The sequence below is a fragment of the Giraffa tippelskirchi genome, chromosome 2 (genome assembly GCF_054371585.1).
Source record: "Giraffa tippelskirchi isolate mGirTip1 chromosome 2, T2T-mGirTip1v1.2.pri, whole genome shotgun sequence".
Classification (NCBI taxonomy): domain Eukaryota; kingdom Metazoa; phylum Chordata; class Mammalia; order Artiodactyla; family Giraffidae; genus Giraffa; species Giraffa tippelskirchi.
The window spans coordinates 33,913,287-33,940,734 of NC_137276.1; the positions used below are offsets into that span (position 1 = coordinate 33,913,287).

The window sequence follows — 27,448 nt, forward strand, 5'->3', positions numbered from 1 at the left end:
CCGGGAGGGATGAGTAAGATGCCTGCGTCAGTAAGGGAAAGACTAAGTCTGACCAGGGAAGGAAAGCTTCAGTGGAAAGTCTGTCTGCACATCCATCTAGAGCAGGGAGAGATGCCTCTGGTGGAAAGAAGCCACGGCCGTGGATGCTGCTTTTTTCTCTCTTATAGATGGGAGCTAACAGTTCCAGAACCACTCCTTTAAAATGTATTTAAAAACCTTGTGACAAGTTTGATCCCCAGAGTTTAAAAAATACACGCCTGATCTTCTGTGATACTAAATGGCCACAGTATCCTTTGGAAAAAGGCGAACACTGGCCAGTTAAAGGGTCTCTCAATTATGATACCATTTTACAATTAGACCAGTTCTGTAGAAAACAAAGGAAATGGGTAGAAGTGGCATATATGTTGCTCTTTATCTCTCTGCGAGACATGTCAGGCTTATGTCCTAAGTGTGCAGATTTGGGTGTGAAGACTTCAGCTGTCTCCTGTTCTCTTACTTTGTCCCTGTATCTGGGGCTCCCAACTGGACAGGCTGAGAATCAGGGTACCCTTCCAGGACGAGTTGCCTCAGTCTCAGTAGAAATTCAAACAGTTTCAAATGTGGTCGAGACTATTTAGAGGATCCAAAAAGTACATAGAAGGCTTTATGGGAGTAACTTTACTTTATGACCTTACTTGGAGAGATGTAATGAATGTCTTGGGACAGACACTGACTCCTGATTCAAAAATTCGAGTTTTGGGGGAAGCTACTACTTTTGGAGATGAATGGCTTGAAGGCAAAGGGAAAGAGGGAACATGAAATAGCCCTTCTTCTTACTGGGAGCCAAGCGGTTCCAGTAACAGAGCCAGCTTGCCGGATGTATTCTTGAAGGACTCAAGTGAGTGCAAAGACTTTAGACTATGCAAAGTAGACTGACATAGATCAGGGAGAGAAGAAAACTCCTGGTAAATTCCTAGAGAGACTACAGGGGGCTCTCCACAAGTTTACTGATGCTGATCTTGAAATTACAGAGGGAGAAATGATCTTAAAAGATAGTGTCTCACTCAGTCAACTCTAGATATCTGCTGTAAGTTACAAAAACCGGCGTTTGGACCAAATCAGTCTTTAGAAAAACTGTTGCAGTGTCTCAGACAGTATATTATGGTTGAGAATATGGGGAGGAAAATGACGCAAAAAAGAACCAGGCAAAAGACTGAAGCCCTAGCATGGCTGTTAGATCCACTCTTAAACAGCCTGAGGATAAATGCCCAGAGGGACCCAGGTGAAAAAGGGATGGACTTGTTATTACTGTGGAAAGGAGGGGCATCTCAAGTGTGATTGGCCTGAGGCATCTAAGCCGCCCCCAGCTCCATGTCCAGTCTGCAAAGGACAATACTGGAGAAGAGACTGCCTTCCGAGGTGTAGGCCCCAGGGGTTGGACTCTCAAGACAATTGAGACTGAAGGTGCCTGGGGGTCCCCACGCAAGCTCCCATCTTAATTACACCTGAGGAACCCCAGGTATTAATAACTGTTGGGGTCCAATCAGTCAATTTCTACTGGACACTGGGGCAACTTTCTCTGTGCTCACTGAAGCCCCTGGTCCTCTTTCCTCCTGATCCACTACCATAATGGGATTGTCTGGATAAGCCAAACGTTATTATCTCAGTTGTCCTTTAAACTGCAACTAGGACTCTGTCCTATTTTTCTTGAGTTTCTAATTGTGCCAGAGTCTCCTTCACCCCTTCTGGGGAGGGATATACTGAACAAGGTCCAGGCCTCTGTTTTCATGAATATGGAGCTTTCTCTTTCTCTCCCATTAATTGGACAAAATGTAAATCCTAAAATGTGGGCTGATGGAAAAACTGTGGGTTGAACACAAAATGCTCTTCCTGTCATTATCAAGCTCAAAGACCCTCACCTATTTTCACATCAAAAGCAGTACCCACTAAAGCTCAAGGTTAAGGAAGGGTTAAAACATCATTGAAGATTTAAAGGAACAGAGGCTATTAATTCCTTGTAATAGTGCATGCAGCACTCCTATTTTGGATGTAAAAATGTCAAACGATAAATAGAGATTAATTCAAGATATACAAATAGTAAGTGCCTAATCCTTATACTTTATTGTCTGAAATTCCTAAACAAGACAAATATGACTTTAAAATAATTGAAAGGATTTGGGGGCATTACAGGCTACTGCCACATTTGGATTCCGGGTTATGGGGAACTTGCCCGGCCTTTATATAAACTTATAACTAAGACTCAGCAGGCCCAAACTGACAAGCTGGTTAGGTCCCCAGAGACTCAAAAGACTTTTAAGGCTCTTCAAACTGCTCTCTTGCAGGCTCCTGCTTTGAGCTCACCCACAGGATCAGAGCTTAGTTTGTTCCTTAGTTAAAAAAAAAAAAGCCTATGGCCACATTCTTTAAGGGTAATTGCTACTATTGTTTTGCTAATGTCTAAAGCTCATAAGTTGACTAATCAGACTTAAATTGAAGAAAGTAGAGAAAACCACTAGACCATTCAGGTATGACCTAAATCAAATCCCTATGATTATACAGTGGAAGTGACAAATAGATTTAAGGGACTAGATCTGATAGAGAGAGTGCCTGATAAACTATGGACAGAGGTTTGTGACATTGTACAGGAGACAGGGATCAAGACCATCCCCATGGAAAAGAAATGCAAAAAAGCAAAATGACTGTCTGAGGAGGCCTTACAAATAGCTGGGAAGAGAAGAGAAGCGAAAAACAAAGGAGAAAAGGAAAGATATTCCCATCTGAATGCAGAGTTCCAAAGAATAGCAAGGAGAGATAAGAAAGCCTTCCTCAGTGATCAATGCAAAGAAATAGAGGAAAACGACCGAATGGGAAAGACTAGAGATATCTTCAAGAAAATTAGAGATGCCAAGGGAACATTTCATGCAAACATAGGCTCGATAAAGGACAGAAATGGTATGGACCTAACAGAAGCAGAAGATATTAAGAAGAGGTGGCAAGAATACACAGAAGGACTGTACAAAAAAGATCTTCATGACCCAGATAATCACGATGGTGTGATCACTCACCTAGAGCCAGACATCCTGGAATGTGAAGTCAAGTGGGCCTTAGAAAGCATCACTACGAACAAAGCTAGTGGAGGTGATGGAATTCTAGTTGAGCTATTTCAAATCCTGAAAGATGATGCTATGAAAGTGCTGCACTCAATATGCCAGCAAATCTGGAAAACTCAGCAGTGGCCACAGGACTGGAAAAGGTCAGTTTTCATCCCAATCCCAAAGAAAGGCAATGCCAAAGAATGCTCGAATTACCGCACAATTGCACTGATCTCACACGCTATTAAAGTAATGCTCAAAATTCTCCAAGCCAGGCTTCAACAATACGTGAACCATGAACTTCCAGATGTTCGAGCTCTATTTAGAAAAGGCAGAGGAACTAGACATCAAATTGCCAACATCCACTGGATCATCGAAAAAGCAAGAGAGTTCCAGAAAAACATCTACTTCTGCTTTATTGACTATGCCAAAGCCTTTGACTGTGTGGATCACAATAAACTGTAGAAAATTCTGAAAGAGATGGGAATACCAGACCATCTGACCTGTCTCTTGAGAAACCTGTATGCAGGTCAGGAAGCAACAGTTAGAACTGGACATGGAACAACAGACTTGTTCCAAATAGGAAAAGGAGTACGTCAAGGCTGTATATTGTCAACCTGCTTATTTAACTTATATGCAGAGTACCTCAGGAGAAACGCTGGGCTGGAAGAAACACAAGCTGGAATCAAGATTGCTGGGAGAAACGTCAATAACCTCAGATATGCAGATGACACCACCCTTATGGCAGAAAGTGAAGAAGAACTAAAGAGCCTCTTGATGAAAGTGAAAAAGAAGAGTGAAAAAGTTGGCTTAAAGCTCAACATTCAGAAAACTAAGTTCATGGCATCTGGTCTCATCACTTCATGGGAAATAGATGGGGAAACAGTAGAAACAGTGTCAGACTTTATTTTTGGGGGCTCAAAAATCACTGCAGATGGTGACTGCAGCCATGAAATTAAAAGACGCTTACTCCTTGGAAGGAAGGTTATGACCAACCTAGATAGCATGTTTAAAAGCAGAGACATTACTTTGCCAACAAAGGTCCGTCTAGTCAAGGGTATGGTTTTTCCAGTAGTCATGTATGGATGTGAGGGTTGGACAGTGAAGAAAGCTGAGCACCAAAGAATTGATGTTTTTGAACTGTGGTGTTGGAGAAGACTCTTGAGAGTCCCTTGGACTGCAAGGAGATCCAACCAGTCCATCCTAAAGGAGATCAGTCCTGGGTGTTCTTTGGAAGGACTGACGTTGAAGCTGAAACTCCAATACTTCGGCCACCTCGTGCGAAGATTTGACTCACTGGAAAAGACCCTGATGCTGGGAAGGATTATGCGCAGGAGGAGAAGGGGACCACAGAGGATGAGATGGCTGGATGGCATCACCAACTCAATGGACATGGATTTGGGTGGACTCCAGGAGTTGGTGATGGACAGGGAGGCCTGGCGTGCTGCGATTCATGGAGTCACAAAGGGTCGGACATGACTGAGCGACTGAAATGAACTGAACTGAACTCAACTGTATTGATTTCTCATGATGTAAGTGAGATCTTAAACTCTAAAGTTCAGAGCAACAATGGCTCCATCTTTAAAGCTGCTGTAACTCAAGGGGTGTCGAAAACTCTAGGAATAGAATATGACTTACACAGTTCCTGGAGACCCCAATCTTCAGAAAAAGTTGAAAAGGCTGATGACATTATTAAGAGGCATCTGTGTAAGCTAACTCAGGAAACACAAGACAGTTGGTTTAAAGTTCTACCTGTGGCTTTAATGAGGGCTCGAACTGCCCCTAAAAAGGAAGGAGTGTCCCCCTGTGAATGTATCTATGGAAGACCCTTCTTACATACAGACATTGTTATAGACCTTGAACCCTTAAAATTAACCATGTGACTCAGCTTTCAGTTTTTCAACCTCCTCATCAATTGAAGGCTTCCCATGGTGGGTTTCTCCACTTCAAGGAAAGGACTTTCTTCAACTCTTCACCACAACAATCGTATGTGACAACTCTTCTTGATCTGATGACTGCTAGCAATCCTAAGATGGACTGATGTAACTATGGACATAATGTATTTTTAATTTTGATTACGTTTTAACTTGGTTTAATGACTGTTTTGCCTTACTTCTGTAACTGCCAAACGGGGTTTGTTTCTAACCGCCTGAAAGCTTTAAGGTTACAAATGGTTGTCCAGGCTCCTACGAGTGCCACAGCCCCCTCCAAATATTACCTGTGGCCCTTGGATCAGAGACCCTCAATATGACAGTTAGGAGAATATGTTGCATCAACAATTTAGGGACGATGCCTTTCAACAGCAGGAAGTAGTTATGGAATGAAAACGATGGCCCTTTCACTTGGCAACATAATTGTCCTAAAAGAAAAGGGGGGAATGAGAGAGTCAATTCCTAGGCAGGTTGATAAGAAGTCTGGGGTCCCTGAGGAGGAGAAAGTGATCTGGGGCCTATGAAGTGGAGATAGGGGTGTGGAATTCTCAAGAAGGAAAAGACAAACATTTTTTTTTCCTCTACATTCTTTAGTCTTAGTCACATAAAACGTGTTTTTTGTTTTTGTTTTTGTTTAAGCCTGGTACTGATGATTACACAACAAACAACTCAGTTTAAACTCTGTACTAAGGATTATATAACAACAATATATCTTGATTGAGGACAGTTTCTCCTTCCTGAAAACCTTCTGGCTAATCCTGTTATCTTAAAATGTAAATTATGGGAGTGGATCTACTAAGATCTTTACAACCTTGAGACATTCTTTTGATTTATCATAATAACTAATTAAAAAAGTATATAACTCCCTTGCTTAGACTGAGGGGGGCACTCTCTGTCCCCCTTCTGATGCCTATGTCAGAAGCTTTCTCTGTCCCTTTTCTGACTTTAATAAAACTGCTACACACACACACACACACCAAAAAAAAAAAAAAAGAAGAACAAAGCCCAAAGTTAGCAGAAGGAAGGAAATAATAAAGATCAGAGACTAAATTAACAATAGAGACTAAAAGGGCAATAGAAAAGATTCAGTTCAGTTCAGTTCAGTCGCTCAGTCATGTCTGACACTTTACGACCCCATGGACCGCAGCACACCAGGCCTCCCTGTCCATCACCAGCTCCCGGAATTTACTCAGACTCATGGCCATCGAGTCGTTTACGCCATCCAACCGTCTCATCCTCTGTCGTCCCCTTCTCCTCCTGCCTTCAATCTTTCTCAGCATCAGGGTCTTTTCCAATGAGTCAGTTCTTCTCATCAGGTGGCCAAAGGATTGGAGTTTCAGCTTCAACATCCATCTTTCCAATGAACACCCAGGACTGATCTCTTTTAGGATGGACTGGTTGGATCTCCTTGCAGACCAAGGGACTCTCAAGACTCTTCTCCAACACCACAGTTCAAAAGCATCAACTTTTCAGTACTCAGCTTTCCTTATAGCCCAACTCTCACATCCATACATGACTACTGGAAAAACCATACCCTTGACTAGACGGACCTTTGTTGGCAAAGTAATGTCTTCACTTTTTAATATGCTGTCTAGGATAGTCATAACTTTTCTTCCAAGGAGTAAGTGTCTTTTAATTTCATGGCTGCAGTCACCATCTGCAGTGATTTTGGAGCCCCCCCAAAAAGTCAGCCACTTTAGAAAAGATTAGTGAACCTAAAAGCTGGTTCTTTGAAAAGATAATCAGATTGGATAAACTCTAGCCAGACTCATCAGGGAAAAAGAAAGCTCAAATAAATAAAATCAGAAATGGAAGAGGAACATATATCACAGAAATTCAAAGAATCATGAGAGATCACAATGAATAATTATACACCCACAAATTGAACACCTAGTGGAAAATGTATAAATTCATAGAAACACACATACCAAGATTGAATCAGGAAGAAACAGATAATCTGAAGACTGAACACTATTAATGAAATAGAACCAGGAATCAAAACTCCCCAAAACCAAAAATCCAGGACCAGATGCCCTCACAAGTGAATTCTACCAAATATTTAAAAAAGAGCTAATGCTTAACCTTTCCAAACATGTCCAAAGGAAAACTTTCAAAATTATTCTATGATACCAACATTACCATCATACCTAAATTAGAAAAAAAAAAACAATAAAAAGAAAAGAATAATTAAGGTCAATATTTTTGATGAAGCTAGATGCAAAAATCCTCAACAAAATATTCAGTTCAGTTCAATCGCTCAGTCATGTCCAACTCTTTGTGGACTGCAGCATGCCAGGATTCCCTGTCCATCACCAACCCCTGGATTTTGCTCAGACTCATGTCCATTTAGTTGGTGATGCCATCCAACCATCTCATCCTCTGTCATCCCCTTCTCCTCCTGCCTTCAATCTTTCCCAGCTTCAGGGTCTTTTCTAAAGAGTCAATTCTTCACATCAGGTGGCCAAAGTATTGGAGCCTCAGCTTCAGCATCAATCCTTCCGATGAATTTTCAGAACTGATTTCCTTTAGGATGGACTGGTTGGATCTCCTTGCAGTCTAAGGGACTCTCAAGAGTCTTCTCCAACACCACAGTTCAAAAGCATCAATTCTTTGGTGCTCAGCTTTCTTTGCCAACTCTCACATCCATACATGAGTACTGGAAAAACCATAACTTTGACTGGATGGACCTTTGTCAGCAAATAATGTCTCTGCTTTTTAATATGCTGTCTAGGTTGGTCATAGTTTTTCTCCCAAGGAACAAGTGTCTTTTAATTTCATGGCTGCAGTCACCATCTGCAGTGATTTTAGAGCCCAAGAAAATAAAGTCTGTCACTGTTTCCATTGCTTCCCCATCTATTCACCATGAAGTGATGGAAATGGATGCCATGATCTTTGCTTTTTGAATGTTGAGTTTTAAGATGCTTTTTCACTCTCCTCTTTGACTTTCATCAAGAGGCTCTTTAGTTCTTCTTTGCTTTCTGCCATAAGGGTGGTGTCATCTGCATATCTGAGGTTATTGCTATTTCTCTAGGCAATCTTGATTCCAGCTTGTGCTTCATCCAGCCCAGAAAGTCCAATGATATACTCTGCACATAAGTTAAATAAGTAGGGTGACAAACAGCCTTGATGTACTCCTTTCCCAATTTGGAACCAGTCTGTTGTTCCATGTCCAGTTCTAACTGTTGCTTCTTGACCTGCCTACAGGTTTCTCAGGAGGCAAGTAAGGTGGTCTGGTATTCCCAAATCTTGAAGAATTTTCCAGTTTATTGTTATCCACACAGTCAAAGACTTTAGTGTAGTCAATGAAGCAGAAGTAGATGTTTTTCTGGAACTCTCTTGCTTTTTCGATGATCCAACGGACATTGAAAATTTGATCTCTGATTCCTCTGCCTTTTATAAATCCAGTTTGAACATCTGGAGTGTCTCAGTTCACATAGTGTTGAAGACTCGCTTGGAGAATTTTGAGCATTACTTTGTAGCGTGTGAGATGAGTGCAACTGTGTGGTAGTTTGAACATTCTTTGGCATTGCCTTTCTTTCGGATTGGAATCAAACTGACATCTCCCAGTCCTGTGGCCACTGCTGAGTTTTCCAAATTTGCTGGCATATTGAGTACAGCACTTTCATAGCATCATCTTTTAGGATTTGAAATAGCTCAACTGTAATTCCATCACTTCCACTCGTTTTGTTTGTTGTGATTCTTCCTAAGGCTCACTTGACTTCACATTCCAGGATGTCTGGCTCTATGTGAGTGATCACACCATCATGGTTATCTGTGTCATTAAAACCTTTTTTCTATCGTTCTTCTGTTTATTGCTGCCACCTCTTCTTAATATCTTCTGTTTCTTTTAAGTCCATACCATTTCTGTCCTTTGTTGTGCCCATCTTTGCATGAAATTGAAATCAGCAATACATTAACATGATTATAATCTATGAATAAACCAAATTTATTCTGGGGATGCAAAGATGGTTCAGTGTCTGCAGATCAATCTATGTGATACATCACATTAAAAATGAAGAATAAATCATATGATTTTTTAAAGTTTTGCAAAAAAACTTTTTGACTGAATTCAACATCCATTTGTGATAAAAACTCCAGAGTGAATAGAGAGGGAACATACCTGAATGTAATAAAGCCCCTGTAGGAGAATCTCCCAACATTCTCAATGGTGAAAACCTGAAAGTATTTCCTCTCAAATCAGGAACAACACAAGGATGCTCACTCTCCCAACATTTATTCAGCATAGTACTGAAAGTTCCAGCCACAGCAAGCAAAGAAAAAGAAGTGTGATACTGGCACAAAAACAGACATAATCAATGGAACTGAAGAGACAGCCTAGATATGAACCCACACTTAGTAGATAATTAATATACAACAAAAGAAGCTAGAATACAGAATGTAGAAAAGACACCCTCTTCAATAAATGGTATTGGGAAAACTGGACAGTTACATACAAAAGAATCAAAGTGGATGCCTTTATCACACCACATATAAAAATAAATTCAGAATGGATTAAGGATTTAAATGTAAGAACCAGAACTATAAAAATTCTAGAAGTAATCATAGATGTGTGCTCTTTGACATTAATCTTGTTGATATTTTTTTGGTTATGCATTGTTAGGCAAGGGAAACAAAAGCAAAAGTAAACGAATGTGACCTAATAAATGTAAAAGCTTTTGTACAGTGAAGGTAACTATCAACAAAATGAAATGCCTGCCTGCTGAATAGAATATATTTGCAAATGATGTATCTGACAAGGAGTTAGTGTTCAAAATACACAGAGAACTCATACACTTCAACAACAAAAAGAAAACTCTAATTAAAAAATGGACAGAAGGTTCAAATAGGTATTTTTCCAAAAACAAACAGTTGGCCAATAGGCACATGGAAAGATGGTCAGAACACTAATTATCAGGAAAATACAAATAAAAACACTAAAAGATTTTACCTCACACCAGTCAGAATGGCTATTATAAGAAAGAGAAGAAATAACAAGTGTTGGGAGGATGTGGAGATAAGGGAACATTCATGCACTGTTGGTAAGAATGTAAATAGAAATGGTCACCACGGCAAACAGTATAGAGGTTCCTCAAAAAGTTAAAAATAGAGCTCCTATATGATCTGGAACTTAACTGAGTACTTCTCTCTAGAAAACTTCTGGGTATTTATCTGAAGAAAATAAACTTATTCAAAAAGATATATGCACCCCTATATTCCCTGTAGCATTGTTGACAATAGGTAAGATATCAAAATCACCTGAGTGTCCATTGATAGATGAAAGGATACAGAAGAAGTGGTATACACACACACACAATGAAATATTACTCAGCCATATAAAAGCTTGAAATTGTGCCATTTATACAGCATGGATAGTCCTAGAAGATACTATGCTAAGGGAAGAATGTCAGGCAGACAAAGACAAATATTATATGATTTAATTCATATTTAGAATCTAAAAATTAAAACAAACAAAATAAAACAGAAACAAATTCATAGATACAGAGAAGAAACTGGTGGTCCTCAGAGAGGAAGAAGTAGAGGGATGAATGAAATAGGTAAAAGGGATTAAAGAGTATGAACTTCAGATATAAATGTAATAAGTCATAGGGATGTAATATACAGCATAAGGAATAGAGTCAATAACATTTCAATAACTGTATGATGACAGATGATTCCTAGGCTTATCATGGCGATCAATTTGTAATGCATGTAAATGGTGAATCACCATTTTGTACACCTGAAACTAATATAATATGTGTCAACTGTTAATATATTTTCATAAAAATAAATGTAGAAAAAGTGTATGATCGCTGCACACTTTTTATTTTTTTAAAAATTATTTATCTATTTTTTATCTTTACAATATTGTATTTGTTTTGCCATACATTGACATAAATCCACATGGGTGTACATGTTTTCCCCTTCCAGAACCCCTCTTCCACCTCCCTCCCCATCCCATCCCTCTGGGTCATCCTGGTGCACCAGCCCCGCGCACCCTGTATCATGCATTGAACTTGGACTGGCGATTCGTTTCACATATGATAATTTACATGCTTCCATGCCATTCTCCTGTATCATCCCGCCCTTGCCCTCTCCCACAGAGTCCATAATACTGTTCTATATATCTGTGTCTCTTTTGCTGTCTCGCATACAGGGTTAGCTTTACTGATTTACTAAATTCTATATATGTGTGTTAGTATACTGTATTGGTGTTTTTCTTTCTGGCTTACTTCACTCTGTATAATAGGCTCCAGTTTCATCCACCTCATTAGAACTGATTTGAAAGTATTCTTTTTAATGGCTGACTAATATTCCATTGTGTATATGTACCACAGCTTCCTTATCCATTCGTCTGCTGATGGGCATCTAGGCTGCTTCCATGTCCTGGCTATTATAAACAGCTTGCACACTTTTTAGATGAGTCTCTGTAAACATGTGTGTAGTGTAAACTGGGATAAACACTGGATTCTACCTCTGTCACTAGTTTTGTGTCTTAGACTGGTTGACTAACCTTTCTGAACCTCAGTACCCTCATCTGGAAAGATGTGGTATGATCCTGAATTTCTTCAGAGTTATGGTTAGGAAAATAATTTGAATGGTTTTGAAATTAGTTGTTAATCTGTGCATACTGTCACTTAGGCCATTTTATTAGTTCCCTCTCCTTCAAATCCCAAATGGGTTCCAGTGCAAGAAGCATATCTTTTTCATCTTTATTTACTCATTTTATAGAAATATGTCTGCTCCATAATATGGGCCTGTAAATGTTTGCTGAATGAATTGACTGTTTCTTTTCTTTTTCAGCTCTACAATGTTTTCCCCTCTTTACTACATTATCTCCCAGGGAGTCATAATACATTATTTAAAAACATGACTGAGCAAAGGAAGTTTTTTTTGGAGAAAATAAAGGAACACCAAGAATCCTTGGACCTCAATAACCCTCAAGACTTTATTGATTACTTCCTGATTAAAATGGAAAAGGTAAAATGGGATCCAGATTTGCTGTTTCATCTTTGTATGTGGAGTGATGTGATGCATGGAATAGCTTTGTTCTTCTCAGTGCAATCAGTTTATTAAAACAAGTGCTCCTTCTTAAAGATATATTCATTTCTTGTGCAGCCTATTGTGCAAACCATACTGGATGTCTTGAATTATTTCTGCATTGTCACTGAAAATTGCTTGGAAGTTTTTATAGTTACCATGGTTCTTTATTTGAGAACAGATCGAAACACACACACACACATTCAAGATAAGTGATAGATAGTATATTCTCTTTCATTAAATTAATTCCATGAATGGGTGATGTAAGAAATGAGAGAAGGCAGAAATGGATGGGAATCTAGAAAGGCTTACTCTTGGAAAGACAGTAGGAAACAGAGGTTTTGAGGATTCACAGAGATGACAAAATTTGTTCAGGGAAAGATAAGTACAGTGATGAAGTGTGTGGAATTTTTAAAGAGACTGTCTTGATAGTAACTGAGGAATTGTTGTGAGTTTAATGACTGATGAATTTGGGAATAGTGTTTCAGTTTGAGGATAGGTGGTTCTGAAGGCCTGAGAGAAATTCAGATATGATGAAATAGTAGATGCCCGAACTGATGGTGAGTAGCAGGGATGACTTGATAAGAGTCAAGTTGGAAAGAAATTACTGAAGAACTGATTTACTCCAGTGGGTGAAAAAGTGAGGAATCAGAAAGGACTTGTTGGAAGTTTCAGTTCAGTTCAGTCGCTCAGTCGTGTCCGACTCTTTGCGACCCCATGAATTGCAGCACGCCAGGCCTCTCTGTCCATCACCAACACCCGGAGTCCACCCAAACCCATGTCCATTGAGTCAGTGATGCCATCCAACCATCTCATCCTCTGTCGTCCCCTTCTCCTCCCGCCCCCAATCCTACCCAGCATTAGGGTCTTTTCCAGTGAGTCAACTCTTCGCATGAGGTGGCCAAAGTGTTGGAGTTTCAGCTTCAACATCAGACCTTCCAATGAACACCCAGGATTGATCTCTTTTAGGATGGATTGATTGGATCTCCTTGCAGTCCAAGGGACTCTCAAGAGTCTTCTCCAACACCACAGTTCAAAAACATCAATTCTTTGGCGCTCAGCTTTCTTCACCGTCCAACTCTCACATCCATACATGATCACTGGAAAAACCATAGCCTTGACTAGACGGACTTTTGTTGGCAAAGTAATGTCTCTGCTTTTAAATATGCTATCTAGGTTGGCCATAACCTTCCTTCCAAGGAGTAAGCGTCTTTTAATTTCATGGCTGCAGTCACCATCAGCAGTGATTCTGGAGCCCAGAAAAATAAAGTCTGACACTGTTTCCACTGTTTCCCCATCTATTTCCCATGAAGTGATGGGACCAGATGCCATGATCTTAGTTTTCTGAACGTTGAGCTTTAAGCCAACTTTTTCACTCTCCTCTTTCACCTTCATCAAGAGGCTCTTTAGTTCTTCTTCACTTTCTGCCATAAGGGTGGTGTCATCCGCATATCTGAGGTTATTGATATTTCTCCCGGCAATCTTGATTCCAGCTTGTGTTTCTTCCAGCCCAGCGTTTCTCATGATGTACTCTGCATATAAGTTAAATAAGCAGGGTGACAATATACAGCCTTGAGGTACTCCTTTTCCTATTTGGAACCAGTCTGTTGTTCCATGTCCAGTTCTAACTGTTGCTTCCTGACCTGCATACAGGTTTCTCAAGAGACAGGTCAGATGGTCTGGTATTCCCATCTCTTTCAGAATTTTCCAAAGTTTATTGTGATCCACACAGTCAAAGGCTTTGGCATAGTCAATAAAGCAGAAATAGATGTTTTTCTGGAACTCTCTTGCTTTTTCGATGATCCAGTGGATATTGGCAATTTGATCTCTGGTTCCTCTGCCTTTTCTAAAACCAGCTTGAATGTCTGGAAGTTCACGGTTCAAGTATTGCTGAAGTCTGGCTTGGAGAATTTTGAGCACTACTTTACTAGCATGTGAGATGAGTGCAATTGTGCCGTAGTTTGAGCATTCTTTGGCATTGCCTTTCTTTGGGATTGGAACGAAAACTGACCTTTTCCAGTCCTGTGGCCACTGCTGAGTTTTCCAAATTTGCTGGCATATTGAGTGCAGCACTTTCACAGCATCACCTTTGAGGATTTAAAATAGCTCAACTGGAATTCCATCACTTCCACTAGCTTTGTTCGTAGTGATGCTTTCTAAGGCCCACTTGACTTCACATTCCAGGATGTCTGGCTCTAGGTGAGTGATCACACCATCGTGATTATCTGGGTCGTGAAGATCTTTTTTGTACAGTCCTTCTGTGTATTCTTGCCACCTCTTCTTAATGTCTTCTGTTTCTGTTAGGTCCATACCATTTCTGTCCTTTATCGAGCCTATGTTTGCATGAAATGTTCCTTTGGTATCTCTAATTTTCTTGAAGAGATCTCTAGTCTTTCCCAATCTGTTGTTTTCCTCTATTTCTTTGCATTGATCGCTGAGGAAGGCTTTCTTATCTCTCCTTGCTATTCTTTGGAACTCCGCATTCAGATGGGAATATCTTTCCTTTCCTCCTTTGCTTTTAGCTTCTTTTCTCTTCCCAGCTATCTGTAAGGCCTCCTCAGACAGCCATTTTGCTTTTTTGCATTTCTTTTCCATGGGGATTTTCTTGATCCCTGTCTCCTGTACAATGTCACGAACCTCTGTCCATAGTTCATCAGGTACTCTGTCCATCAGGTCTAGTCCCTTAAATCTATTTGTCACTTCCACTGTATACTCATAAGGGATTTGATCTAGGTCATACCTGAATGGACTAGTGGTTTTCCCTACTTTCTTCAAATTAAGTATGAATTTGGCAATAAGCAGTTCATGATCTGAGCCACAGTCTGCTCCCGGTCTTGTTTTTGCTGACTGTATAGAGCTTCTCCATCTTTGGCTGCAAAGAATATAATCAATCTGATTTCGGTGTTGACCATCTGGTGATGTCCACGTGTAGAGTCTTCTCTTGTGTTGTTGGAATAGGGTGTTTGCTATTACCAGTGCGTTCTCGTGGCAAAACTCGATTAGCCTTTGCCCTGCTTCATTCTGTACTCCAAGGCCAAACTTGCCTGTTACGCCAGGTGTTTCTTGACTTCCTACTTTTGCATTCCAGTCCCCTATAATGAAAAGGACATCTTTTTTGGGTGTTAGTTCTAGAAGTTTAACTCTGGTTATATATATATATATATATATATATATATATATAATTTATTTATTTATTTATTTTTAATTTGTTTTGCCATACATTGACATGAATCCACCATGGGTGTACATGTTTTCCCCTTCCAGAACCCCCCTTCCACCTCCCTCCCCATCCCTCTTCCGGGTCATCCAGGTGCACCAGCCCGAAGCACCCTGTATCATGCATTGAACTTGGACTGGCGATTCATTTCACATATGATAATCTACATGCTTCCATACCATTCTCCCATATCATCCCGCCCTCACCCTCTGGTTATATTTTAATTGAAGAAATTCTAACAACTCATCTAACTTTACCTTCATCTATAACATTCTCTAATGTTTGGCTTAATTTATCAAATAAGTAAACTTAAAAAATTACGTTGTTATATGGAATTATTTTAAGTTACTTGTAAGTTTCTTTTACTTATAAAGTAATCCTGATACATCATTGTTAGGAGAAACACAATAAACAGTCTGAATTTACGATGGACAACTTGATCACCACTATATGGGATGTGTTTACTGCTGGAATAGAGACAACTAGCATCACTCTGAGATATGGACTGCTGCTCCTGCTGAAGCACCCAGAGGTCACAGGTAATATCACAGATGATGGACAGGATGAAATTCCGGTTAGAAATTGGCAGGCAACACTGATGACTTTTCTACTCTTCATCTGCCTAGAAGATGTACAAGAAAAACTTTCACCTTAGTACATCTTCCTATCATTGTATGAATTGCATTCAAATTAGAGCATAGTAAAAAAGGAGAATGAAATATTTAACCAGTACCAGAGTTACGGAGGGCAGAGATCACTGTCCTCCCTACTGTGGTGGAGTATCCTTGATTTGCATCAGGTCACGTGCATTAGGGCTTCCATAGTGGCTCAGACAGTGAAGAATTTTCTCTACAATGAGATTGCTTGATTAGCCTTCCAAGTCCAGATAAATGTACTTTTGTCAAAAGTTAATTCTACTCAGATGCCTTTGCAATGGAAGGATTGACTCAACAAAATCACAATCTTTCTTCATCAAAAAACCTCACTCTTTAAATTAAAAAGTTATACACAAAAATTCTGTTCAAATACACCCTTTTGGGCAAACAAATTTTCCTGACAAATGTAATTTCTCATCCTCTTTTTTCTTTATTCAGTCCTTATCTAAGAGAATATTTCCTTTACTCTATCATGCTTTGTGCTTTGACCTATTAAGACACTTTTATTTTTATTTTTTTGAGTTTAATTGTCTTACAATGTTGTATTAGTTTCTGCTGTACAGCAGAGTGAATCAGTTAAATGTATATATATTTATGGGCTTCCCAGGGGGTGCTAGTGGTAAAGAACTCACCTGCCAACGTGCATGTGAGACATAAGAGATGTGGGTTCATTCCCTGGGTTGGGAAGATCCCCTGGAGGAGGGCATGGCAACCCACTCCATTATTCTTGCCTGGAGAATCTCATGGGCAGAGGAGCCTGGTAGGCTACAGTCCAAAGGGTCGCAAGAGTCAGACATGACTGAAGCAACTTAGCACATATGCATGTAGATTTATAATTGTTATATCTTCTTGTTGGATTGATTCTTTCATCATTATGTAATGTCCTTCTTTTTTCTCTTGTTCCATACATTCTTTGCTTTAAAGTCTATTGTGTCTATTGCTTCCTCAACTTTCTTTTGGCTTCCATTTGTGTTCAATACATTTTTCTTGTGGAGTAGCTGCTGGGTGATGGTGGGTGGGGCTGGGTCATGTGGCAGCTGGTTATGAAACTCCATAGGCCTAGTCTAGTGCTGGCCCTCTGGTGGTTAGAGCTGGGTCCAGGGTCTCTTCCTGAGATGGCTGGCAGAGAGTTCTGGGGTTTCCTAGAACTGGGTGTCAGTTTGCTGTTGGGTGAGCCTGGGACCCAAGATGTCTTCTAGTGGTGCTGACATGCTGTTGAGTGGGGTGGATCTTGACATGGTTGGCTGCAGGACTGCTGTGGTCCTGGGGCTGAGGTTGGCCTGCTGCTTGGTGGATCAGGCCCCAGGAGTCTTGAGGATAGTACCTGCCTTCTGGTGTGTGAGGCCACATCCTGGCTTCTCTGGATGCAGGATCTTGCGTATCCTGGTGCGGGGAGCCAGATCCTGTGTTTGCTGGCTGTAAGACCCTAGGGGTCCTACAGTTGGAGTTGGCCTGCCCATTGTCTGGATGGGGGCCCAGGGGGTCCTGGGGTTGGAGTCTTCCAATGGGTGAGTGGAGTTGGGTCCAAGGGCAGCTGGGGCTCAGGGCCGCTATATTAAGCAGCATGCTGGTGGGTAGGACTATGTATGTCCCAGCCCAGCTAGCTGCTTGGCCTCCCATATCCAAGAACAGATGATAACTGGCTGATGAGAAGTGCCAAGTTCTGGCACTAATAAGCCAGAGGGAAGATTCTAAAATTGCACTTACTATCATCCATGTCCATGTGTTGGGATGAGCTCTCCACAATAGCTGCTACCAGCATATGCGTTCCAGAGGTGAGCCCCAACTACCCTGTGCCTCTCTGCGAGGCTGTCCAAGATCAAGACAGTGTGTTTAAGTCTCTAATGAAATTCCATTTTTTCCATGACACTGAAATTCTGTTTTTTCCCTTGTAGGGAAACACATGTAATTTTTCCTTCTCTCCATATCCTACCACAATGTAATCATCATTAATAAGATAAAAAATGTCTTTATCACTTGACATAAATTCTGATTTCTACCCTGCCAGCTAAAGTCCAGGAAGAAATTAACCGTGTGGTTGGCAGAAACCGGAGCCCCTGCATGCAGGACAGGAGCTGCATGCCCTACACAGATGCTGTGATCCATGAGATCCAGAGATACATTGACCTTGTCCCCAACAACCTACCCCATGCAGCAGCTCAAGACATTAAATTCAGAGAATATCTCATTCCCAAGGTGAGAGGTATTTCATCTATATTCCTCATTAAGACTCTTAGGTTTCAGCTATCACAGCAGTAGATGTAGAGATTGCCTAATTTTCTACAGGTATTACCCAGTCATGTCTCAGGTATTTCACCTTCTGACCACATGCTCCTTTCCTTTTAGTTTGTAGATACAATTTATTAAATATAATAGTGCTTAGAATCCCACAGGATTTTCAGGACATTGGTAGTCCCATATTCTGCCAGTTCATTAGGCTACTCTTCTGTTCACTTCCTATTTTCCAGTGTATGTTTTATTACTCTTACCACTTAATCAGTAAGCACCTCCCTATCTGTTTCACTTGTCAAAAGTTCAATGCGACAGTTTTCTTCCTCCCTACTTGCATTTGAGCTACTGATCCCTTCTGGAAGACCACGCAGCCCATCAGGTTGATATTATTGTCACCAGCTCAATCAGTTCAGTTCAGTTCAGTCGCTCAGTCTTGTTCGACTCTTTGCGACCCCATGGACTGCAGCACGCCAGGCCTCCCTGTCCATCACCAACTCACGGAGTCCACTCAAACTCACAGCCATCAAGTCGTTGATGACATCCAACCATCTCATCCTCTGTCATCCCCTTCCTCTCCTGCCTTCAATCTTTCCCAGCATCAGGGTCTTTTTGAATGAGTTAGTTCTTCACATCAGGTGGCCAAAGTATTGGAGTTTCAGCTTCAGCATCAGTCCTTCCAAAGAATATTCAGGGCTGACTTCCTTTAGGATTGACTGGTTTGGTCTTGCAGTCCAAGTGACTCTTCAAGAGTCTTCTCCAGCAGCACAATTCAGAAGCATCAATTTTTTGGCACTCAGACTTCTTTATGGTCCAACTCTCACATCCATACACAATTGCTGGAAAAACCATAGCTTTGACTGTATGGACCTTTGTTGGCAAAGTGATGTCTCTGCTCTTTAATATGCTGTCTAGGTTTATCATAGCTTTTCTTCCAAGGAGCAAGAGTTTTTTAATTTCATGGCTGTGATCACTGTCTGCAGTGAATTACTTTGGAGCCCAAGAAAACAAAATCTGTCACTGTGTCCACTTTTCCCCCTTCTATTAGCCATGCAGTGATGGGACCAGATATCAAGAATATTGGTCTATAATTTTCATTTCATGTAATATTCTTTTTGGTTATAATAGAAGGGTAATGTTAGCTTTTCAAAGTTAGTTTGGAAGTGGCCTTTCCTCTTGTATTTTTTGGAGGAGTTTGAGAATTGGTATTCATTTCTGTTTATATATTTGGTAGAATTAATCAGTGAAACTGTCTGGTCCTACGCTTTGTGTTTTGGGAGTGTGTGATTGCCAATTCAATCTCCTTACTCATGATTCATGTATTCAGATTTCTAATTCTTCATGATTCTTTCTTGATAGGTTGTAGGTTTCTAAGAATCTATTTTTTCTAAGTTCTCCAATTTGTTCAGATATGGATCATTATATTAATAGTTTGTTATGATTGTATGTATTTGTCTGGTATCAGTTGTAATGTTTCCTCTTTTATTTCTGCTTATTTAAATCTTATTTCTTCTTTTCTTGGTAAGTCTAGCTAAAGGTTTGTCAATTTTGTTTATGGCTTTAAAAAGGCAGCTCTTAGACTCATTGTTTTTTTTTTTTTTTTTGTCTTATTGGTCTCTGTTTCTTTTATTTACTTTAGCATCTCTATTTCCTTCCTTCTGCTGACTTTGAGCTTTGTTTTTTCTGCTCTTTCTAGTTCTTTGAGGTGTCAAGTTAGGTTGCTTGTTTGATATCATTCTTATTTCTTAATGTAGGCATTTATCACTGAACTTTTCTCTTAGAGCTACTTTTCTTGACCTCACAAGTTTTGGTATGCTATGTTTACATTTTTTTTTTTTTGTCTCAAGGTACTTTTTGATTCTCTTTTGATTTATTCTTTGATCCTTTGATTGTTCAGTAGCATAGTGTTTAATATCCACATCTCTGTGAATTTTCCAGTTTTATTATAACTGATTTCTCAATTTATAACATTTTGTTTAGAAATATACTTGATATGATTTCAGTCTTCTAAAACTTCTTAATACTTGTTTTGTGCCATAACATATGATCTATTCTGGATAATGTTTCATGTGTGCTTGAGGAGAACGTGTTCTATTGCTTTTGGATGGATTGTCCTTATATGTCTATTAAGTGCATTCTACTTTTTAAATTGGAATGTTTAGTTTATTGCAATTTAATATAATTACTGATACGGTGGGTTTATATTTACAAATTCATCATTTGTGTCCTGCTTATCCACCAAGTTCATAATTCTACTCTTCCTCCTTTACCGTCTTCTCTTGGGAATAACTGTACTTTAAATAATTGGTTCTTTGTTTGTCCCTCTTTTTTATATCTCTCTGCTTCTCATTTCCTGCCTTCCTCTGGATTAGTAGATTTTTTTCAGGATTGCAAATATCTATTGTCATTGAACTATTTTTTAAATGATTTCTCTTGAGATTACAATATGTATTCTTAAATTTTTACAGTCCTCTTAAAATTAAACTGTTAAATTAAAAAATACAAGAACACTGCAATCATATATGGCTATTTAACCCGTTCCTCTTCCTTTATACCAAAGTTATCACATGTATAATATCTATGTATATTATAAAGCTACCATTAGTGTTATAATTTTTGCTTTAAACAGGGTTGGGAAACATCTCTTTAAGAGGCCAAGTAGTGATATAGATTTTGTGGAGCATGTGGTCTCAATCTGCCATTGTAGAATAAAGGTAACCATAGATAATACTTTAAGAAATAGGCATGGAAGTATTCCAATAAAACTTTGTTTACGACTGATGGGTATCTGGATATAGATTATTGTGTTAACTGGGTATAAGTTTTTTCTTTTTAGCACTTTATTTCATTTTACTATTTTCTGTTTTCCATTTTTATTGATGAGTAGTCAGCAGTCATTTGAATTCTTGTTCTTGTGTAGGTAATGGGCCATTTTTCTTTGACTGCCCTCAAATTTTCTCTGTGTATTTGACTATATTTTAACTACAATATATTTATGTTTACGTCTGGTTTTGTTTTTATTTATTATATTTGTCTACATTGTAGATGTCTACATTGTCTTCATTATTTTCTCAAATATTTTTTGCCTCTCTTACTTATTTTCTTTTTTTTTTGGTACTCCAGTCACCTTATGGTATTGTTGAAAAGGTTCCTTAGGTTCTGTTTGCTTATTTGTTTTCAATTTTTTCCTTTTCTCCAGACTGAAAAAAGTTTTATTGATTTATCTTCTATTTCACCAACTTTTTCTTTCAAACTATTGTAAAGCCTATTTAATAATTAATCTAATCAACCATAAATTTTAGTTTTGGAATTTCCATTTGGGTTCTCTTTATAATTTATATTTTGATCATATATTCATTAACATTTTAGTTAATGTTGAGACATTTTTTCATTTACTTGACTATAATAGTTATGATTATCAATTCAAAATTTGATTGTGTTTCAAAATTCTTATCTGTTTATTCCATTATCACTATTGTTATTTTAGTGTTACTATTGTTCTTCTTTTTCTCTTGTGTGTGGGTCACATTTTCCTGGTGTGTGTATGTGTATGTGTGTGGGTCTAATAATTTTGAATTATGTCCTACATATTTTTAATGATATATCGTAGGGACTCATGATTCATTCATGTCCTTTGAGGAACACCAAGCTTTGTTCATTTGCTTGTTTTAGCAGGTGGTTAACTATGCTGTTCTCAACTCAAAATTCTGAGTTTTAAATTTAAGTTTTTTTTAACTTTAGGATAGTTACTGGAATTTATTCCACATGTAATTCAAGGATTATAGGATTATCAGAGATTTGGGATAGTTCATATAAGGAATTTAAGGGTCCTCTTCTCTGGCTCTTTCTTTTATGGTATTCCCCCTGCCCTCCCTTTTTTTTTGTTTCTGTGCAGTAGGTACAGCTGAATATTGTCACTGATTCTTTAAAGCAGTGAGACTTGGCTTATGGCCGTGTTTTAGTCACTCAGTATTTTGTTGTCTGAGACCTGTCCTCATGATAACATCATTAAAATGGAAAACTCATCCAGTATCTTTTTCTCTTCTCAAGTGTTTTCTACACTTCAGTATCTTTATGCTTTTGGCTACCTTGCAGAATGTGTGTGTTTGTGTGTATTTCACAGTTTATAATTACTGTCTGTTGGAAAGTTCTTCCAATAGGGGCTTCTCAGCCATTACTCTATTGATATGTCTCTAAATTCACTAACCTTTTCTTCTGTAGTCTCTAAATGTTTTTAATTCAATCCAGTAAAAATTTCATTTCTAGAATTTCTATTTTTATAGTTTTAAATCTCTGTTGATATTTCTCATTTATTCTTTTTTTGTTATTAATTATTCCTTTAAGAATTTGGATATACTTATGATAGATGGTTTGTAATTCTTGAGTAGTGCTTAGATAATTCTAATATCTAGGATAATATGGGTTCTAGTTCTATTGGCTATTTTTTCTTCAAATTTGGGTCATATTTCTCTCATTTCACATTTATTTTTTATTTTCTGTTGTATAGTGAACTTTTTGAATGATGTCTTATGGGGAGTCTGGATTACCCTTTCTTTAAAGGGTACCGAATTTTATTTTGATGGGCAGCTAAATTACCAACAGATGTCCTTTAGTCTCTTAAGCTTACTATAATTGTTTGTCATTGTGATTTAATTTCAATTTTTGATTTAATCTTAGGGCATGACCCTTAGTCCAGGGTGGGTTCATTAATCCAGCAACTTAGAACTTGGGGGATCAATCATGACAGAATATCTGAGTTGCCAGGAAAGTTCTTTCCACTCTCACTGGGTTGGAACTTCAGCTTCTCTATCACTGTACAGTATCTGGTATCCACCTTCAGTTCTCACCTCCCCAGCAGTCATACTCTAATTGGGGTCCCGAAGCTGCCCAACCCACAAACATGAATGTACAGAGAATAGTCTTGTATACTTTTGAGATCTTCCCTGTTTATAGATTCTTCCTGACTTGTGTCCTTCCTCATGAGTTGTAGGCATCAGATTTTGACCTCTGTCTCCTTAGCTCAGAAAGGGTCCCACTTTGCTTGGCTACCACCTCCCTGCACTCTAGGAGGAAAGCGTTCTCAGAAGTATATTAGAAGTGAATATAGGGCCTACCTAATTCCTCTTTATTAAAATATCACAATCCTGGATTGCTTCTTGTTCAACGCTGGAAAGCTGTTACTCATGTTTTCCCCCCTGTGGATTTCAGAAAGTATTATTTATTTGGCTGCTCTGGGCCTTCATTGCTGCATGTGGGCTTTCTCTAGTTGTGGTGAGCAGGGGCTACTCTCTAGTGAAGGCCTGGCCTTCTCGTTGCAATGGCTTGTCTTGTTGCAGCATGCAGGCTGTAGAGCATGTGGGCTCAGTAGCTGTACTGCACGGACTTCGTTGCCCCGAGGCATGTGGGATGTTCCCGGACCAGGGATCAAACCCATGTCCTGTTGGCAGGCAGATTCTTCACCACGGGACCACCAGGGAAGTCCTCCTCTCTGTATTTATATTTATTTCAGTTTTGTGAGGGCAACTCAAAAGCAGTTACTCTGTTATACCTTGAAGTAGCTGGTCCCATCTTCCTCAGTTGGGACGATCCCCTGGAGAAGGAAATGGCAACCTCCTCCAGTATTCTTGCCTGGGAAATTTCATGGACAGAGGAGCCTGGCAGGCTACAGTCCATGGGGTCGCAAAGAGTCAGACACAACTTAGTGACTAAACTGCAACAGATGGTCCCATCATCCAGGATAAATTTTTTGTCACTAATTAACTTTATATGAAAGCCTGTGTAGCGTGACCATACTATCTTCCTGTACTTCATGCTCATGGCATATCTCTAAGCCCACCCAGGCCAGAAAATGAATCACAGGAGTTGCTGTGTCATAAGGAAGAGGTTCAGGAAAGGCTGAAACTTCAGTTTCTCCTTTATTTCAGTCAGTTCAGTTGCTCATTCATGACCAACTCTTTGGGACCCCATGGACTCCAGCATGCCAGGCCTCCCTGTCCATCACCATCTCCCGGAACTTGCTCAAACTCATGTCCATCGAGTCGGTGATGCCATCCAACCATCTCATCCTCTGTTGTCCCCTTCTCCTCCCGCCCTCAATCTTTCCCAGCATCAGAGTCTTTTGCAATGAGTCAGTTCTTCGCATCAGGTGGCCAAAGTATTGGAGCTTCAGCTTCAGTCCTTCCAGTGAACTTTCAGGACTGATTTCCTTCAGGATTGACTGGTTGGATCTCCTTGCAGTCCAAGGGACTCTCAAGAGTCTTCTCCAACACCACAGTTTAAAAGCATCAATTCTTTGGCGCTCAACATTCTTTATGGTCCAGCTCTCTCATCCATACTTGACTACTGGAAAAACCATAGCCTTGACTAGACGGACCTTTGTCAGCAAAGTAATGTCTCTGCTTTTTAATATGTTGTCTAGGTTGATCATAGCTTTTCTTCCAAGGACTAAGCACCTTTTAATATCATGACTGCAGTCACCATCTGCATTGAATTTGGAGCCCAAAAAAATAAAGTCTGTCACTGTTTCCATTGTTTCCCCATCTATTTTCCATAAAGTGATGGAACTGGATACCCTGATCTTAGTTTTTTGAATGTTGAGTTTTAAGCCAGCTTTTCACCTTTCACTTTCATCAAGAGGTTCTTTAGTTCCTCTTCACTTTCTGCCATAAGGGTGGTGTCATCTGCGTATCTGAGGTTTTTGATATTTCTCCCAGCAATCTTGATTCTTTTATTTATTTACCCACATGGAAATGACGGTCTGTCTTTCAATTCATGATGTTTTGGAGTGAGAACTATATCATGTATTTGGAAAGGCCATACAATATACCAGAAGGCATTCAAATGGATCTGAATTTGAATTTTGTCTCTGTATTATTATGATCCCAAGATATTGTGAATAAAATCTTTGTTATCATAACAGTAACAAAATTTCTATTAATTGATCATTTTAGCTTATAGTAATAACCTCTGTTTAAAAAGTATTTCATATATTATCTCATTATATAATAAAATAATGCAAATTTATTGTTTATGTTTTTTGTTGTTAGTTTAGTTTTTTTTTTTTGGCATACTTAGCGACTTGTGGGATCTCAGTTCCCCAACCAGGGATTAAACCTAAGCTACAGATTGAACCCTAGCCACCAGGGAACTCCCTGTTTGTATTTTACTGGTGATGAAAATGAGGCATGGAAATGCTAAAAAAAAACAACTTGCCTATAGTCACAGAGATTAATTTAGTAGAGAGAAATGTTCAATTGATTCTGAAAACTAAACTCTAAATCACTATGTTACATGGTATTTCTGAGTTTAGGAAAACCTTACAAGAAACCAGAAATGCCATCTTATTTCAAGAAGAATATTCAACAAATGCATTGAAAAAACATAGCAGGAGGAAGGAATGCTTACCAGTTTCTCATCTTAGTAGGAGAAGAAAATAGTTTCCAAAAATATAGCCACTCATGTAGTTTTGAAGATGTCATATTTGATTCCAAAGAGAGTGAACTAGATTTTCAGTGACATCAGCACGTTTAAACAATATGCACCCCCCCTTTTTTTTTGTCAAGAAAAATGCAGCTCCTTTAATTTACTGGAAAGCAAGTGCAGCAGGTAGGCTACAAGCTGAAGACGATGGTCTTGGAGTCAGGTTTTAACAGTGCCCTGAACTGGCATTATCGGATTTAAGACCTGTTAGGCTTGGTCATTGGGCTTCCCTGGTGACTCAGACAGTAAAGAATCTGCCTGCAATGAGGGACACCTAGGTTTGAATCCTGGGTTAGAAAGATCCCCTGGAGGAGGGCATGGCACTCCAGTATTCATGCCTGGAGAATCCCCATGGACAGAGGAGCCTGGTGGGCTACAGTCCATGGGGTTGTAAAGAGTTGGACATGACTGAGTGAGTAAGCACAGCACAGGCTTGGTCATTAATTTGTTCTCTGACATGGAAAGAATAAATTTTGTGTGTGTGCCTCAGTCATCTCATCTACAAAAGGAAAGGATTAGACAAGGTTTTTTTTTCAAGCTCCATGACCATTTTTATAATCCAGTTAATCTGTTTCTCTTTATCTCAGGGAACAACCATATTAACATCTCTGACTTCTGTCCTGCACGATGGCAAGGAGTTTCCCAACCCAGAGCAGTTTGATCCTGGTCACTTCCTGGATAAAAGTGGTAACTTTAAGAAGAGTGACTACTTCATGGCTTTTTCAGCAGGCAAGCATGCTTCATTTTTGTCTGTACATCAGTGGTGAAATGAGAGAAGGAAGGGCTTTGCATGGAGGCTAGTCTGGGCTGGGCACATTGTATGAGGCCAGAGGCACAACTCCCAGAGTGCAGATAGTTTCTCACTGGATTGGAGGCTGTATTTCCTGACTTCTGCTCTCTTACCCACTGCTGAGTATCCCAAGAACTCCTCCCAGATATCTCGTTCCACTGCGACTTTTCTCCCCTGCTCTGAGAAGTCAATTCACTCAATGAATGAGTCAATTCACTCAATGTAGTCTACATACCTTTTATGTAGTAGACGCGTGCTCACTCAGGTCCAGAGATACAAATGTGAGTAACAGATGCATCCTTCCTCTAAGAAAGAGGAATGCAGGTTAAAGGCAAGGATACTCCGGAGAGAAAAATACTTTTCAAAGGGCTTCTGTGGGCACCCAGAGAAGCTCCTGAATCTTGCATTTTGTGGGACGGGGCAGAGGGCAGAGTAGTTGGAAGATAAAGGAAGTTTTCTTGCAGGAAGAAATATTTTATATTTAGTATCTTCCTTCAATTTGCCAGGGTCCTTGAAAGAAAGAGGTAGGATAGTTGAGACAGTTTAATGAAGAGACTGTTTTCAGACGTGTGGATACGATTAAGGGAAGTGGCAAGGAGTGGTCAAGTACTCAGGGATGAGCAACAGCAGGACGATGTTACCATCCTATGTTGGAAGGGTTGGGAGAAGGAGGGTGTGGTTGACACTCAAGCAGATTTTTAGCAAAGAGAGAATGGATGCCTCAGCAGGAGATGGGTCTGTATGTTGGAGAATACAGCCACTGCTGAAACTGAGGCCTGACAGGCTGGGACTGAGGGAAGACATACTCTAACCTTCTCAATGTTTAATCCTCTGAGTTTACTCACAGTGAAGAAGGTAACTAACTACTGGGGTTATGCATTCCAAAGAAATCAACTTCCTAAATGCGAGTAGGTGCAAAAGAAAAACAAACAGAATGGATCTGGGAAGATGGAGAAACATCCCCAGATTATGAACAATGCCCAGAGGTGATCACATAGAGAGACCCTGCTAATCTCCTTATCTTCTTCCTGACTTTT

The 27,448-nt window shown here is 39.6% G+C and overlaps 1 protein-coding gene across 5 annotated transcripts in view; it reads left to right on the forward strand.

Moving 5' to 3' along the window:
• Window positions 1–27,448, forward strand: part of LOC145530782 (cytochrome P450 2C21-like) — a 47,177-nt gene that overhangs the window by 18,141 nt on the left and 1,588 nt on the right. For 4 of the 5 annotated variants that reach the window (XM_081552242.1, XM_081552241.1, XM_081552238.1 and 1 more), the window contains 4 exons: window positions 11,804–11,980; window positions 15,655–15,796; window positions 17,922–18,109; window positions 26,209–26,350. In XM_081552242.1, coding sequence (XP_081408368.1) covers window positions 11,804–11,980; window positions 15,655–15,796; window positions 17,922–18,109; window positions 26,209–26,350 — 649 coding nt within the window. The remainder of the gene's footprint in view (window positions 1–11,803; window positions 11,981–15,654; window positions 15,797–17,921; window positions 18,110–26,208; window positions 26,351–27,448) is intronic. The other variant, XM_081552240.1, reaches the window with a different exon arrangement.